This window comes from Mus caroli, chromosome 2 (genome assembly GCF_900094665.2).
Source record: "Mus caroli chromosome 2, CAROLI_EIJ_v1.1, whole genome shotgun sequence".
In the NCBI taxonomy this organism is placed as follows: domain Eukaryota; kingdom Metazoa; phylum Chordata; class Mammalia; order Rodentia; family Muridae; genus Mus; species Mus caroli.
Window position 1 is genome coordinate 20,516,258 of NC_034571.1, and position 14,155 is coordinate 20,530,412.

At 44.9% G+C, this 14,155-nt stretch overlaps 1 protein-coding gene across 7 annotated transcripts in view; it reads right to left on the reverse strand.

Annotated features, from left to right (window-relative positions):
* The window catches only part of Cacna1b (calcium voltage-gated channel subunit alpha1 B), a 171,978-nt gene that overhangs the window by 39,015 nt on the left and 118,808 nt on the right, over positions 1-14,155 (reverse strand). For all 7 annotated transcript variants that reach the window (XM_021155454.2, XM_029474069.1, XM_029474066.1 and 4 more), the window contains 7 exons: positions 13,214-13,310; positions 11,725-11,885; positions 9,964-10,101; positions 9,308-9,509; positions 8,879-9,043; positions 7,802-7,912; positions 7,384-7,467 (listed from right to left, as the gene is read on the reverse strand). In XM_021155454.2, the coding sequence (XP_021011113.1) occupies positions 7,384-7,467; positions 7,802-7,912; positions 8,879-9,043; positions 9,308-9,509; positions 9,964-10,101; positions 11,725-11,885; positions 13,214-13,310 (958 nt within the window). The remainder of the gene's footprint in view (positions 1-7,383; positions 7,468-7,801; positions 7,913-8,878; positions 9,044-9,307; positions 9,510-9,963; positions 10,102-11,724; positions 11,886-13,213; positions 13,311-14,155) is intronic.

Sequence of the window (14,155 nt, forward strand, 5' to 3'; positions counted from 1 at the left end):
TGCTGGGTTTTAAGTTGGGGAAGGAAACTGACACTCAAATTTTTGCCTAAGGAAAAAGGGGAATTTGCAAAGAAAGTCTATAAAATGAAACACACACACGCGCAGAATGCTGATCAACTACACGATGGCTTTCCTTTCTTCCCATCTCCTCCAGGCATAGCCTGAGCTCCAAGAGCAAGTGGCTGAGTTTTCATAATACTCGGCCCCCAACCATAATGCTCCCCGACTCCCAGCAGCCCTGCTGGGCACTAAGTCTTGTGATGCTTCAAACCTTCATACGCAGTCAGAGGCTGCCACTGCCAGCCACGCAGCCGCACAGGCACAGAATGGCTGGCTATTTTTGCTTTTGCACCACAGGCCTCTACCTGGAATAAAGCTCTACACTGTAGAGATGTCAGCCAGTTTCTGGCCCTTGCCTGCACCCCTCTTTTTAGGTATTTTCAGCAATCAGCAGTTCAGGCTTCTCTCTAGGAAGGAGATGTGGAAACTCCCTAAGACTGTCCTTACAGTCTGTGCTTGGATCATTTTATCTGGTAAATAAAGAATCCTGTTTCCAGGGAGGAAGTACACAGATAATGGAAAAGCAGCAAGTTTCTTCCTCAGAAACCACACTGGAATTAATACTTCAGGGTTAGATGGCCTGACTTTAAGATTCTCTAAGACCAGGAACTAAGAAGACAAAAACCTTTGCTTTTCTATTTAAATGTGAGGTTCAACTTTTCTTTTTACAATAATTACATCATTAGCATTGTAAAACCATGAAACATCATATATACAAACAAGTATATTAATCTGAAGAAAAAATAAATACCCATGTATTTACCATTCAGCCTAAAAACTATCACCATCACTTTTTAATTCTTCTTGCTTCTCTTGCTGATACCTAGATGTGGTAGCAATCTTTAAGTCTTACCAATAATTGCTTGTCCTTACAGTGTTGCCATAAACTCTTAAGATGCATTCCGTATGTGCTTGCCTACTCTTGGCCTTTGCAATGGTAGCTTGTACAAACTGTTCGACTTGTTCAAAAACGGCTCTAATAATGAGTAGCACCCACACAGATGTGGGTGTCACTTATGTACTTATACCACTGCCTTCTCAGGATCAATGCGCCTCAATGGTTAACACATCCCATCAGTGATGGCACATATTTCTGTGTTACTATAGCATCCATATGAAGAGCTAGGCTGAAGATGTGTGTATTACCATCATTTTAGCTTCTGTAAAGTGTTCCGTATAAGTTATACAGTTGACAACTGTGTGAGTTTTAGATGATCTATGTCCTGCCAACCCTGAGCATTAGAATGTCTAGTGAGTAACAGGCCAGTTAGGACAAATAGCAGCTCAGTGTCTTCAGGTTGTACTTTTCTGATTACAGATCAGGTTGGCTACCTTCCCCTATGCCAACTGGTCATTTATAGTTTCTAATTTGTAGGCTTCCTACTCTTGTGTATGTTTTTCTTCTTCACAGAACATCCTTGCTTCTTGAAACCTTCCATGACCCACTTCTGTAGCCTCCTAGGCTGGCTCCTGCTCATGTCCTTGGTCACTACTATTGGAATGTCCCAGTACTCAGCCACTCATCCTTCACGGACCTCACCCAGTCTTCCATATCTAATATTATTTTATATACTCTCTGCCACAGAGCTCGTGCAACCAGCCTGGATTGTCTCACTGAACTCCAAGTCTATTTGCCCAACAGCCTCAAGGAAGTATATCAAGAAATGCAGAGCTAAGATGTACAGCTAAACCCCAAACTTCCTCAACAAACCCATTCCTGGGATACACACATCATCAGGCGCACAACCGTACGTCTCATAGCAATCCATTTCCCAAGTGTTTAGACCACACACCTCATGTCACTTTGCCTCACCTTTCATGGCCACATCTGGTTCACCCATTGCTCTGTCTTCAAATTATAGTTAGACTCCAATAGGTTCTCACCCACAGTTCACCCCACAATTCCAAAGCCCGACCCCTAGCAGAAAGTTGTACATACTCTACATGTCCCAGAGACCTCAGCATCTCAGGGCCAGAACCCAAAACAGGATTCACTCTTTCTTGGAGGGGTGGGAGGGTTCCTAGGAACTTCCAGAAGTTAGATATTCCCTGGCCAATCCCCTAGGAACCTTTAGCTAATAACAGAAGTTGATAAAGACTTCCTCAACTTCCTTGTTGCTTGACAGAATGATAGGTATGGTTCACTCTCGCTCGGAACTCCCTATGGGGTAACTTCTTTAGTAAATACCTTTGTGGCTGGCCACTCTGTTCTCTGGCACTCACTACTTCCCTACCAGTATTCCCAAGTTTAACTTCCAAATGAAAATTTTGCACCAAACTTTTGCCTTAGGCTCTGTTTCTGGGAGGGCCCAATGAAGATAGCTACTGTGCCTCCTTCTCCACAAAGTAGCTCGATGAATGTCTTAATATCCAGATTATATTATACCCCTGTATAAAACTGCTTACTCTAGAAAGAAGCCCAAGTTATGTTTTGACACAAGGCTATATATACATTCCCTGCTTGTGCTAATAGCACAGCACTGCCCGTACGGAGTAATGAACAGAAGTTGATCTTGAAGGACCTCTTTCCAAATATGGCTAGATGTTCTGCTGAGTTTGATTAGGGGTGCTTGTATGAGCTTACATAAGAGGTTATGTGATAGAACATGGGATACTTTGCAATGGTTATATCACTAAAGAAAATAGCACCAGCAACAGTTAACCACCAATAGTCCCTCAGGGATAGGTAGGGCCCCATGAGTCTCTCTCCAATCTCTGATGAAATGATGTGCTCAGTCTTGTGCCCAGGGGTAACCACATGGCACACAGTTTCATGTATCTGAGTGTTCATGTGTGTATGGGTTTACAGGTGTATATTTGCATATTCATGTGAAGGCCAAAGGTCAACCTTCAGGTCTCAGCCTCATTACTTTGTTGTGTTGGGTTTTGTTTTTTTGTTTGTTTGTTTGTTTTTGCACACAGGGTCAATATCAAACTGACCAGAACCAATAGAACATCATCTCAGAGCAAGCAAAGGAAGTACATGGAAGAAAGAGAGAAAGAAATAAAACAAACAGTGAGACAGTAGCCACAGCACTGGACATGTGCTTTATGGAGATGGAATATTCAACATCAAGTTCACCAGTACCCCATGGAGGGACCAGGAGCTCTCACCAGCCCTACAGGAATGCAGGGCTGACTCTGTGTTCATCTTCTCTCAACTTTTGGATCAACATAGGTCCTGTTCTGAAGCTGGGAAACTTCCACAAAGAGCACGCAAAACTATGGCAGTCACATGATTGAAAGGGGACTTCCCTTCCATGCAAAGATTTTCCATATTGGCCAGTGTGCCTAACCCTAACTATTGTGAAAGGTAGAGCTGCAGCTACAAGACAGACAGGAGAGAAGTCCACCTGAGACTTGGCTCTCCCAAGACTGTTCCAGATGCCACAGCCAATCTTAAACCATGACTGGATTACCAGCCTAACGAGAGGTAGACAGAGGAACAGCAAACAGAAGCAGTTCAGAGTAAGGATATGGACTGCCTCATCGAGCTGGAAACCAGAGCAGTAGAGGCTCAGCCATCTGCCTGCAACTCTAGAAATGAGTGAAGAGACACAATGATGGCATCAGGTCAGCCTGAACTAACATACCAGAGCTCCAGTCTGCCTCTCAAGGCACCAGAAGGTAATCGCTGAAGATGCGCTACACATACAACGTGAGCTCTGAGTAAAATAGAGCCAGGTAAGAGCCTGTACTCCACTGTGCTTCTGTGGCAATAGCACCAGTGGTGTCCCTTAGCTCCATAACAACAAATGCAGTCCAAGGCCATTTCACCTCCACACATGCCCTCAGGACAGCCAAGGGCCGCACACTGGTCCCTGTACAGCCCTTTGCCTCATACAGTTCGGGGATGAGATCCTGTCATTTCCATTCACTGTAGAGACCCCTCTGATGGGGGCCCCGACCCATATTAAAGGTGCCTGAAGATGACTTAGATCCTCCCTACTTGGCTCAAAATAGCATTACTTACGCTTCTCTTACCACAGCTGTTTCCTAGTCCTTACCTACTTTTTCTTATTAAAAACTAACTTTCATATGAATATCCATTTCAGCAGCTGCTCCCAGAGATGAGGTTGTTTTTTTTTTTTTTTAGGTNTTTTCCTCGTTTACATTTTCAATGCTGTACCAAAAGTCCCCCATACCCACCCCCCCAATCCCCTACCCACCCACTCCCCCTTTTTGGCCCTGGGGTTCCCCTGTACTGGGACATATAAAGTTTGCAAGTCCAATGGGCCTCTCTTTGCAGTGATGGCCAACTAGGCCATCTTTTGATACATATGCAGCTAGAGACAAGAGCTCCGGGGTACTGGTTAGTTCATATTGTTGTTCCACCTATAGGGTTGCAGTTCCCTTTAGCTCCTTGGGTAATTTCTCTAGCTCCTCCATTGGGGGCCGTGTGGTCCATCCAATAGCTGACTGTGATCATCCACTTCTGTGTTTGCTAGGCCCCGGCATAATCTCACAAGAGACAGCTATATCTGGGTCCTTTCAGCAAAATCTTGCTAGTGTATGCAATGGTGTCAGTGTTTGGAAGCTGATTATGGGATGGATCCCTGCATATGGCAATCACTAGATGGTCCATCCTTTCATCACAGCTCCAAATTTTGTCTCTGTAACTCCTTCCATGGATGTTTTGTTCCCATTTCTAAGAAGGGGCAAAGTGTCCACACTTTGGTCTTCGTTCTTCTTGAGTTTCATGCGTTTAGCAAATTGTATCTTATATCTTGGGTATCCTAAGTTTCTGGGTTAATATCCACTTATCAGTGAGTACATATTGTGCGAGTTCCTTTGTGATTGGGTTACCTCACTCAGGATGATGCCCTCTAGGTCCATCCATTTGCCTAGGAATTTCATAAATTCATTTTTTTAATAGCTGAGTAGTACTCCATTGTGTAAATGTACCACATTTTCTGTATCCATTCCTCTGTTGAGGGGTATCTGGGTTCTTTCAATAGTCACAAATAATATAAAATACCTTGGCGTGACTCTAACTAAGGAAGTGAAAGATCTGTATGATAAGAACTTCAAGTCTCTGAAGAAAGAAATTATAGAAGATCTCAGAAGATGGAAAGATCTCCCATGCTCATGGATTGGCAGGATCAACATTGTAAAAATGGCTATCTTGCCAAAAGCAATCTACAGATTCAATGCAATCCCCATCAAAATTCCAACTCAATTCTTCAACGAATTAGAAAGGGGAATCAGCAGATTCATCTGGAATAACAAAAAACCTAGGATAGCAAAAACTCTTCTCAAGGATAAAAGAACCTCTGGTGGAATCACCATGACCTAAAGCTGTACTACAGAGCAATTGTGATAAAAACAGTATGGTATTGGTATAGTGACAGACAAGTAGACCAATGGAACAAAATTGAAGACCCAGAGATGAACCCACACATCTATGGTCACTTGATCTTTGACAAGGGAGCTAAAACCATCCAGTGGAAAAAAGACAGCATTTTCAACAAATGGTGCTGGCACAACTGGCGGTTATCATGTAGAAAAATGCGAATTGATCCATTTCTATCTCCTTGTACTAAGGTCAAATCTAAGTGGATTAAGGAACTCCACATAAAACCAGAGACACTGAAACTTATAGAGGAGAAAGTAGGGAAAAAGCTTGAAGATATGGGTACAGGGGGAAAATTCCTGAATAGAAGAACAGCAATGGCTTGTGCTGTAAGATTGAGAATCGATAAATGGGACCTCATAAAATTGCAAAGCTTCTGCAAAGCAAAAGACACCGTCAATAAGACAAAAAGGCCACCAACAGATTGGGAAAGGATCTTTACCTATCCCAAATCGGATAGGGGACTAATATCCAATATATATAAAGAACTCAAGAAGGTGGACTCCAGAAAATCAAATAACCCTATTAAAAAATGGGGCTCAGAGCTGAACAAAGAATTCTCACCAGAGGAATACCGAATGGCTGAGAAGCACCTGAAAAAATGTTCAACATCCTTAATCATCAGGGAAATGCAAATCAAAACAACCCTGAGATTCCACTTCACTCTAGTCAGAATGGCTAAGATCAAAAATTCAGGTGACAGCAGATGCTGGCGAGGATGTGGAGAAAGAGGAACACTCCTCCATTGTTGGTGGGAGTGCAAGCTTGTACAACCACTCTGGAAATCAGTCTGGCGGTTCCTCAGAAAATTGGACATAGTACTACCGGAGGATCCCGCAATACCTCTCCTGGGCATATANCCAGAAGATGTCCCAACCGGTAAGAAGGACACATGCTCCACTATGTTCATAGCAGCCCTATTTATAATAGCCAGAAGCTGGAAAGAACCCAGATGCCCCTCAAGAGATGAGGTTTTTTAATGTTTCCAATTTAATATGTTATACTAAAAATGGTGCTTCATGACTCCAACTCTGAAATCTGTTGAGTTTAATGTCCCGATATAGGACACGTTTTAAATACTATCCATATGTATATTTTGTTTTGGTTTTTTGTTTTGTTTGATTGATGGTGGTGGTGGTGGTGGGTTTTTTTTTTTTTTTTTTTTTTTTTGAAACACAGTTTCTCTGTGTAGCTCTGGCAGTCCTAGAACTCACTCTGTAGAACAGCCTGGCCTTGAACTCAGAGGTCCGCCTGCGTCTGCCTCCCGAGTGCTAGGATTACAGGCGTGAACCATCACACCCAGGATATGTTTAATGGAAGAATCTCCAAATAGAGAAGTAGAGACTTAATAATATAAATTCTTGCTGGATTACAGATTCTTACTGGATTTGGCTTATACTCTTGATGCCAAGTTGTTAAATACATCCGACGCACGCACGGGCACATTAGATTGCCGTGTTCTTGGTCAGCCGTTACCATGGAGCTTCAGGAGATTCTTAGGCTACCAACTTGAATCCTCTGAGAACTACTTTTAAAAAGATTTATTTATTTTATGTGTATGATTGTTTTGTCTACATACATGGCTATGTACCACTTGCATGTCTTTGTGTCCAAGGAATTAGGAAGAGGTTGTCAGGGCCCCTGGATTTGGGGTTACAGATGGTTGTGAGCCTCCACGTGGGTGCTAGGAATTGAACCTAGGTCCTTTCCAAGAGCAGTCAGTGTTCTTAACTGCTGAGCCATCTCTCCAACCCCAGAACTGCATTCTTATCCAAGAAGAGCAATTGCTGACCCAACGCCCGGCCATCTAGCTCCATCTCTGGGGAGAAGCAGCAACAGAGACCCATCCTGAACCTCCTAGGGGTTCATGATAAGGCAGTTACAGTGGGCCCTGGTGAAACACCTGGCGGACAACCCTCTAGAAGGAAGCCACTTTGGACCCTGGCTGGGGGACAGGAAATGCTACTTACCGCAATCTCTGTTACTAAAATATCAGTAATACTTCCCAAAACCGTGACAAAGTCAAAAACGTTCCAGGCATCTCTGAAGTAGTTCTAGAGAAAAAGAGGGCAGTCAGTGCTGATGGCTTCCCTGGGCAAGGGTGATCGATGCTTAACATAAGGCCAATGAGAAGCAGATGTCACAGCAGGCATGCAAATCCTTCCAGACTGGGTAAAGGCATAACTGAGAGCTAAAGGTCCAGAAAAGGGAATCTCAGGCTTGCAGGCCTCCCGGCCCAAGGCAGGGCAAGACTCAAGCAACTGAGAGCATAGCAGCTCTTCCTCGGGATGCTCACAGTATCATAAGTGCTGCAAAGGCCATTCAAAAACAGGGAAGGATGCCAGAATGTAGCTCATCAGAAAGCAAAGAGCAAGTTGAGGCACATACCAATACCCCAAAGGCGATGATCTTCAGTATGCACTCCATTGAGAACATGGATGTGAAGACAATGTTCAGGCATTTCAGCATCAGCTCGTACTCATAAGGTGCATCATAGAACTGCCCGGAGAAATAAGGGCTGATGGCTGCGGACGCATTAGCCCCAGCACCCAACTGGAAGCAACCAAATTTCCTGACTACACAATGGGTAGAGAAATATCTACATCTGCCTGTATCTGGGTTACCGCCTCTTGCTCTTTCCAGGTCTTCTATAACCCTTTCAGTGCCTCAGCTACAAATCAGAGAGAATGGATTACACAGACAGCGTGTGCAGCAAGGAGACCCACCTCTGGGCCACAAAATAAGACCCATACCCAAGTTTTACTGCAGTCTCCTCCTAATTCAAACATTCCCTCTAAGCAGATTTCCTATGTCTGAGAAAGCTGAAATTTACAAGATCCATAAAGGTTCTTCCCCAGGATTACAGAAACAGTAAACAACTGCTTGGGGAGGGGCCCTGACCTGTCTAGTTAGAGAGGAGATTCTCAGATATGTTGAGCTGCCTACAAGTTGTGCAGAGCTCTTCAGTTACAGCTTCTGGGAGTCATAACCTATGCAGAGGTAAGTTTTTCAGTGATACAGCCACATTTGCTCTGTCCCTGTTTCTGAAAGAAACCCCTCACTCATAATCCTATAGGTAACCCCAATAAAAATTTACTGGTTCACTTAGGTGGACTTTGGTAGAACTGTTACTTGGTACGTTATGGGTTCCCTATCTGGAGTGAATAGGAAAGAGAGGTGGCAGGGGTGAGGGGAGGGAAGAGAAAGAGACAGAATGAATGTGTGTGTGTGTGTATCTGCATATATGTGTGTGTGTGTGTCTGAGTATATCTGCATGTGTATGTGTGAGTCTGTATGTATGTGTGTGTGTGTGTGTGAGAGAGAGAGAGAGAGAACATGGAGAGAGAGAGAGAGAGAGAGAGAGAGAGAGAGAGAGAGAGAGAGAGAGAGAGAGAGAGAGAACATGTCTACCCTGGATCTTCACACACAACAAGCCCTAGCAAGTACATGGTGGGACTTACATACCTTCATCATCAGCACCACTGTGTTGAGGGCTATCATAGCCATGATGAAGTACTCAAAGGGTGGAGAGACCACGAATGTCCATGTCTTATACTGGAACGACTGTTTGTTTTGAGGCATGTATCGTGTCAGGGGCTTGGCACTGATGGCAAAATCAATGCAAGCCCTCTGTAGGGAGAGAAGGGAGCCATGAACTCAAAGCATTGCTCACTAACTTCCTCACCATACTCTTTCAGGGAGCCCAGAGAAGAGGAGGCAGTAGAGGCAACTAAGCTCCCTCCAAGTAGGTCCAATTGATCTGCAGTCTCTATTTGCAGAAAAAAAAAAAGAGGCCCTGCCTATGCCAGCCACAAGCCATGCCCATATAGAAGGAAGACTGGTAATCTCCCCCAGAGTGCCTATGTCCCAGGATCCCACACAACATTGACCTACCTCATTCTTTTCTAGGCTGCATTCAGACATCACCTTGTCCCCCTGTTCCTGGAAGGTGATAATGATCAAGGCCACAAAGATGTTGACAAAGAAAAAAGGGAAGACGACAAAGTAGACCACGTAGAAGATGGAGAGCTCCATCCGGAACCCGGGGCTGGGTCCCTGTTCCTCATAGGTGGCATCCACAGAGTGTTTCAGCACCCTAAGGAAGGGGAGAGCACACTTCAGGAGAGCTGCCAAGGGAGCCTGGGTCTGCACCTCTGGGGTAGGGCTCAGATCTGCATATAAGAATTGGAACTCAGGGCTGTACTTCAAGAGTGCCATACATCTCTGTAGCTCGGGGATGGGGCTCGGGTCTGCACCTCAGTGTCAGACCTCAGAGATAAGACACAGCTCTGCATCTTGAGAATTGGGCTCCACCTCAGGGAGAGGGCACCTCAAGGATAGGGACCTTCATAGAAAGGGCTTGAGTCCTACCCCAAGAATGTGGTTCATTCTTCTGTCTCCGGGATGAAACTCAGTTCTGCCCAAGAGGGACAGGGCTCTTATCTATACCACACCTGACCTCATCATGGGGTTAGAAGTAGGGAAACCGTGCAGACTCTACCTCAGTATACCCATGCCTAACTAGCTACCACAACTAGTTTGGCACTCACATGGGCCACCCCTCTCCTGTGGACACTGTGAACAGCGTCAACAAGGCCCAGAGAACATTGTCATAGTGGAAGTCATATTTCTTCCACTGCCTTGGCTGGGCTTCTACTTCTTCCTTCTCATAATCCAAATACTGACCCCTGGAGACAGGAAACAGCAGATGAAGACAGTTAATGGTAATCAGTTCAAATACCCATGGCTTTACAGTCAAGTGGTTGCTGAAAATTCACCAAGACCATTCCATGTGGAAAGAGAAGTCTTCTCGATGGTAGTGGTGAGAGTTGCAAACCCACCACCTGAACCTCACTATGTAGTTCATAAAATTGGGCCACTCTGACCACTAAATCTTTATCATAAAAATGTGTAGACTTCAGAACTAGTTGGTTTCATTGTGCGATGTATTTTTTATAATAAACTTTTATTGAGAATGAAAAAAAACTGGACCGAAAATGTAAACATTGGTATCAAATCTATATAAGTCTTTGAAGCAAATACATGGTTAGTCTTTATTTGGGAATGGAATCTTAGCTAGATACCAAAATCATGAACAACAAAAGGGGTATAGGGAAGTTGGACTTTAGCAAAATTAAAACTTTTGTGTCTCAAAAAACACCATTAAAAAGGTAAGAGAGCTGGTGAGCTGGCTTAGTGGGTAAAAGTAGGCACTGTCAAGACAGTAACCTGAGTTCAATCCCTGAGGTACTTATGAGGGAAGGAGAGGACCAGCTCCCTCAAGCTGTCCTCTCACATGGAGAGGGTGGCATGTACCACCATCCCCAAATAAATATCAGAAGTCATTGTTAAAATAAGAGTGCTCTTGGTGTAGTGGTGCACGCCTTCAATCCAGCATTCAGGAAGCTGAGGCGGGGTGGTGAGCTCCATCTCAGATCTTGTCTCAAAAGAGAGGGAAGAAACCGAAACTGAAAAGATGATCCAAACAATCGGAGAAACTATTGTTAATCTTTACCAACCTGAAAATTTGTATTTAGAACATACAAAATACGAGTAAAATCAATACCAAAAGGCAAGCTAATTTTTTTAAACGGATAAAATATCTGAACAGGCATTTCTTTCAAAGAAGTCACATGAAAGACCAACTAGTTCATGAATAATATTCAATATTATCAGCTATCAGAAAGAAAAACAAATCAAAAACACACTGAAATATCACTTTGTTCCTGGGATAAATATATCTAAACAAAAGCAATCAAGGTAGGCAAGATGGCTCAGCAGGCAATGGTGCTTGCTACAAAGTCTGACCACCTCAGTTCAATCCCCGGGACCTAAGTGGTGGAAGAAGGGACATTCCCTGTGATTGCACTTACTGTGCCATATGAGCACTGCCACCACCTTACACACACACACACACACACACACACACACACACACAAAAGCAGTGGAAATAGTAATAGTAAGTATTGGTAAGGATGCAGAGAAAATAGCACTTAGAAATGCAGAAGGGCTCAGTCACTTTGATTACCATCTGGCATCTCTTCCAATAATAAAATAGTTCCCATATTACTCAGGAGTTCTGCCTTTAGGTATACATACAAGAGAAATTAATACACACACCTACCTACCAAAACAACAACATATGCAAAAGTGTTAATGGCTGCACTAACTACAATAACCAAAAGGTAGAAACAAGCCAAATACCAGCTGTCAAGTAAAGTGTGGCACACCTCGGAGCTGGCATTAAACCATAGGAAGGAAATAGGCATGCACATCACATAAGGTGTGGCATTAATTAGGCCTCAGTTTACCGGCAGTCCCTCTCCAGCTCCTTGGATTCATCAGTACAGTAAAAGAACTTCCCTTTGAAGAGCTGGACTGCAATGACGGCAAATATGAACATGAAGAGCATGTAGACAATCAGGATGTTCAAGACGTTCTTCAGAGAGTTCACCACACAGTCAAAGACAGCCTGCATGGAGAGGAGAGCAGAGCCATGCAAGAGTGTACCCACACAGGAGAGGCCAGAGTGGAGCTGAGTGGTCATTAGGGTAAGCTAGGCCACTGAGAGAGGGAAAAAGATGGGGGTAAGCTAGGAAAGGGACCGGAGAGGATCAAAACAGAACAGGACAGTGACCCGCTCCGAACCTCAGGAACATGGAGGCTCAGACTCCCTGAAGCATTCAAGACCCCCTTAAGGCTTTCTAACTTATGGCCACAGAAGGCTGCAAGCTACCTTAACAGCTGTCTTTCTCACAGGAAGGAGTGTCATCCTGGCTTTTATCAGTGGGCTGGAGGCACCAGACCTGCCACCTGGATACCCAAGAAAACTGGCCTAGCAGGTAGGCTGGAGCCAGGCCACAGGAAGCAGGCAGAGTCCCCCGGCCTGCACACAAGACATGTACTAACTGTGTGCACCATCCCTGCTTTGTCCTTGGCCAGCAACAGCATTGATATAGGGGAAGACTAACGCTATAGAAAAGGGATTCTGTGTCCCTGAGGACCATAGGACACAGAATTTGAATGTGTTCTGGGATCTAGATGTGACTGAAGATCCTCTCACCCTGAACCTAGAACTGATCTGCCTCAGGCTCCCCTGATGACCCACAGTCCTCTCTCGTGACACTGGTTAGCAACTCCCAATGCTGCCAGCTGCCTGGGCCAAGGAAGCTTCAGGCCCATCCATGCTGTGTGGTGTTTTGTTTTGTTTTGTTTTGTTTTGTTTTTTTCCCTGCTGCCTCAAGTACAAATGCTGCCATGGCCCAGAGACTCCCTGATGCCTTTCCCCACATATCACTTCACACATAAGAACTAAGCCACTCTCCCATACCTTACACTTTGATTAGTGTCTCTGAGGTTTAAATGTCCAAGCTGTTGAAAATCTACTGCATATGTTTTAAAGAGCTAAAGGAGCAAAAGCACAGAAAGCATGTTGTTCTTGACCCAAGGTAATTATTAAATTGGGTTTACACTGCACTTCCTTCACCCAGAAACACAGCAGTACCTACCCTCTTTTACTGAGCCCCGGAGCTGCTTTCTGGAATCCCTGATTCCTGGCATCTACTCCTGCATCCTGTGTCCTCTGTGCTTCCCTGTCTTGCCACAGTGTCCCACCTGGTGCTAGTGGCTAAGGAAGAAGGTCCTTTGCTGGGGACAGACCTCCTTGGAGAAAAGTCTTAAAGTTGAGCAAGAGTTGTCCTCTCATACAGGTGAATAAATCTGTGGACACATGCACCCACCCCCACACCAGTGTACCCACATGTACAGCACACTTCTTAATCCCCAACTCCAGACTCCAACCTTGAGCTTAGGCAGCCGCTTGATGGTCTTGAGGGGCCTCAGGACACGCAGGACTCTCAGAGACTTGATGGTATTGATGTCTTTCCCTTTGGATCCTCTAGAAGGGAGAAGTGGCTGATGCCGGCGGGCAGAGTGCTGGCGTTGAGTCCAGCTCTGACCAGTCCTCTTGGTCTGTCTAATAAGGCCCTGTGCATTTTGTCTCAGGCTCCAGATAGAGGCTCAGTGGGGGGAAGTCTTCCCATGGCTGCTTAAGAACAGGGCTAGGGCCAGTGCCAAACCACAGCCACACAGCTGGTGAACAGGGAAGCTGATTTCTCAAGTGCTCATGGCTGTAATGGCTACTTCCACCTGCCCAGGGCTCCTGACAGACACTGCTAAACCAGCAGAGTAGAGGTCTGTGAGCCTGCCTATTATGCTAGAACTTTATCAAGCACTAGAGGAGCCAGTGACCTGCTTGTCACTATGGGGATTTTATTGACATCTGCCCTACAGGCCACCTGACTATCCCTCAAGTGACCAAAAGGGAAGTGGGGGACAGTAAGAAAGAGACATTCAAATACAGAGACAATGCCAGAGACTGCAGTAGAGTGGGATAGAGAGAGAAGAGAGGAAAAAAAGAAGAGAGGGGCCAAAGGGAAAGGAGAAGAGAGGGGCAAGGATTGAGAGAGGAAGGGGAAGAGAGAAGAAAAGTGGCAGGGAAAGTATAGCTACAGGATAGAAAGGAGAAAGACAGACAGACCCAGAGAAGCAGCCAGATACCAAGATGACCAAGAAAAGAGCATGCAGGAGGACTCAGGTCGGGGAGACAGATAGACAAAACTCCAGGTACCAGCAGCAAGCTCAAAAGTCCAGGGTTAGAAAACCAGATCAAGAACTCCCTGCAAACCAGAGTAGACACAAATGCCGTGTGTGCCTGTTAGGGGTTGGGGGTAGCAAGAATCA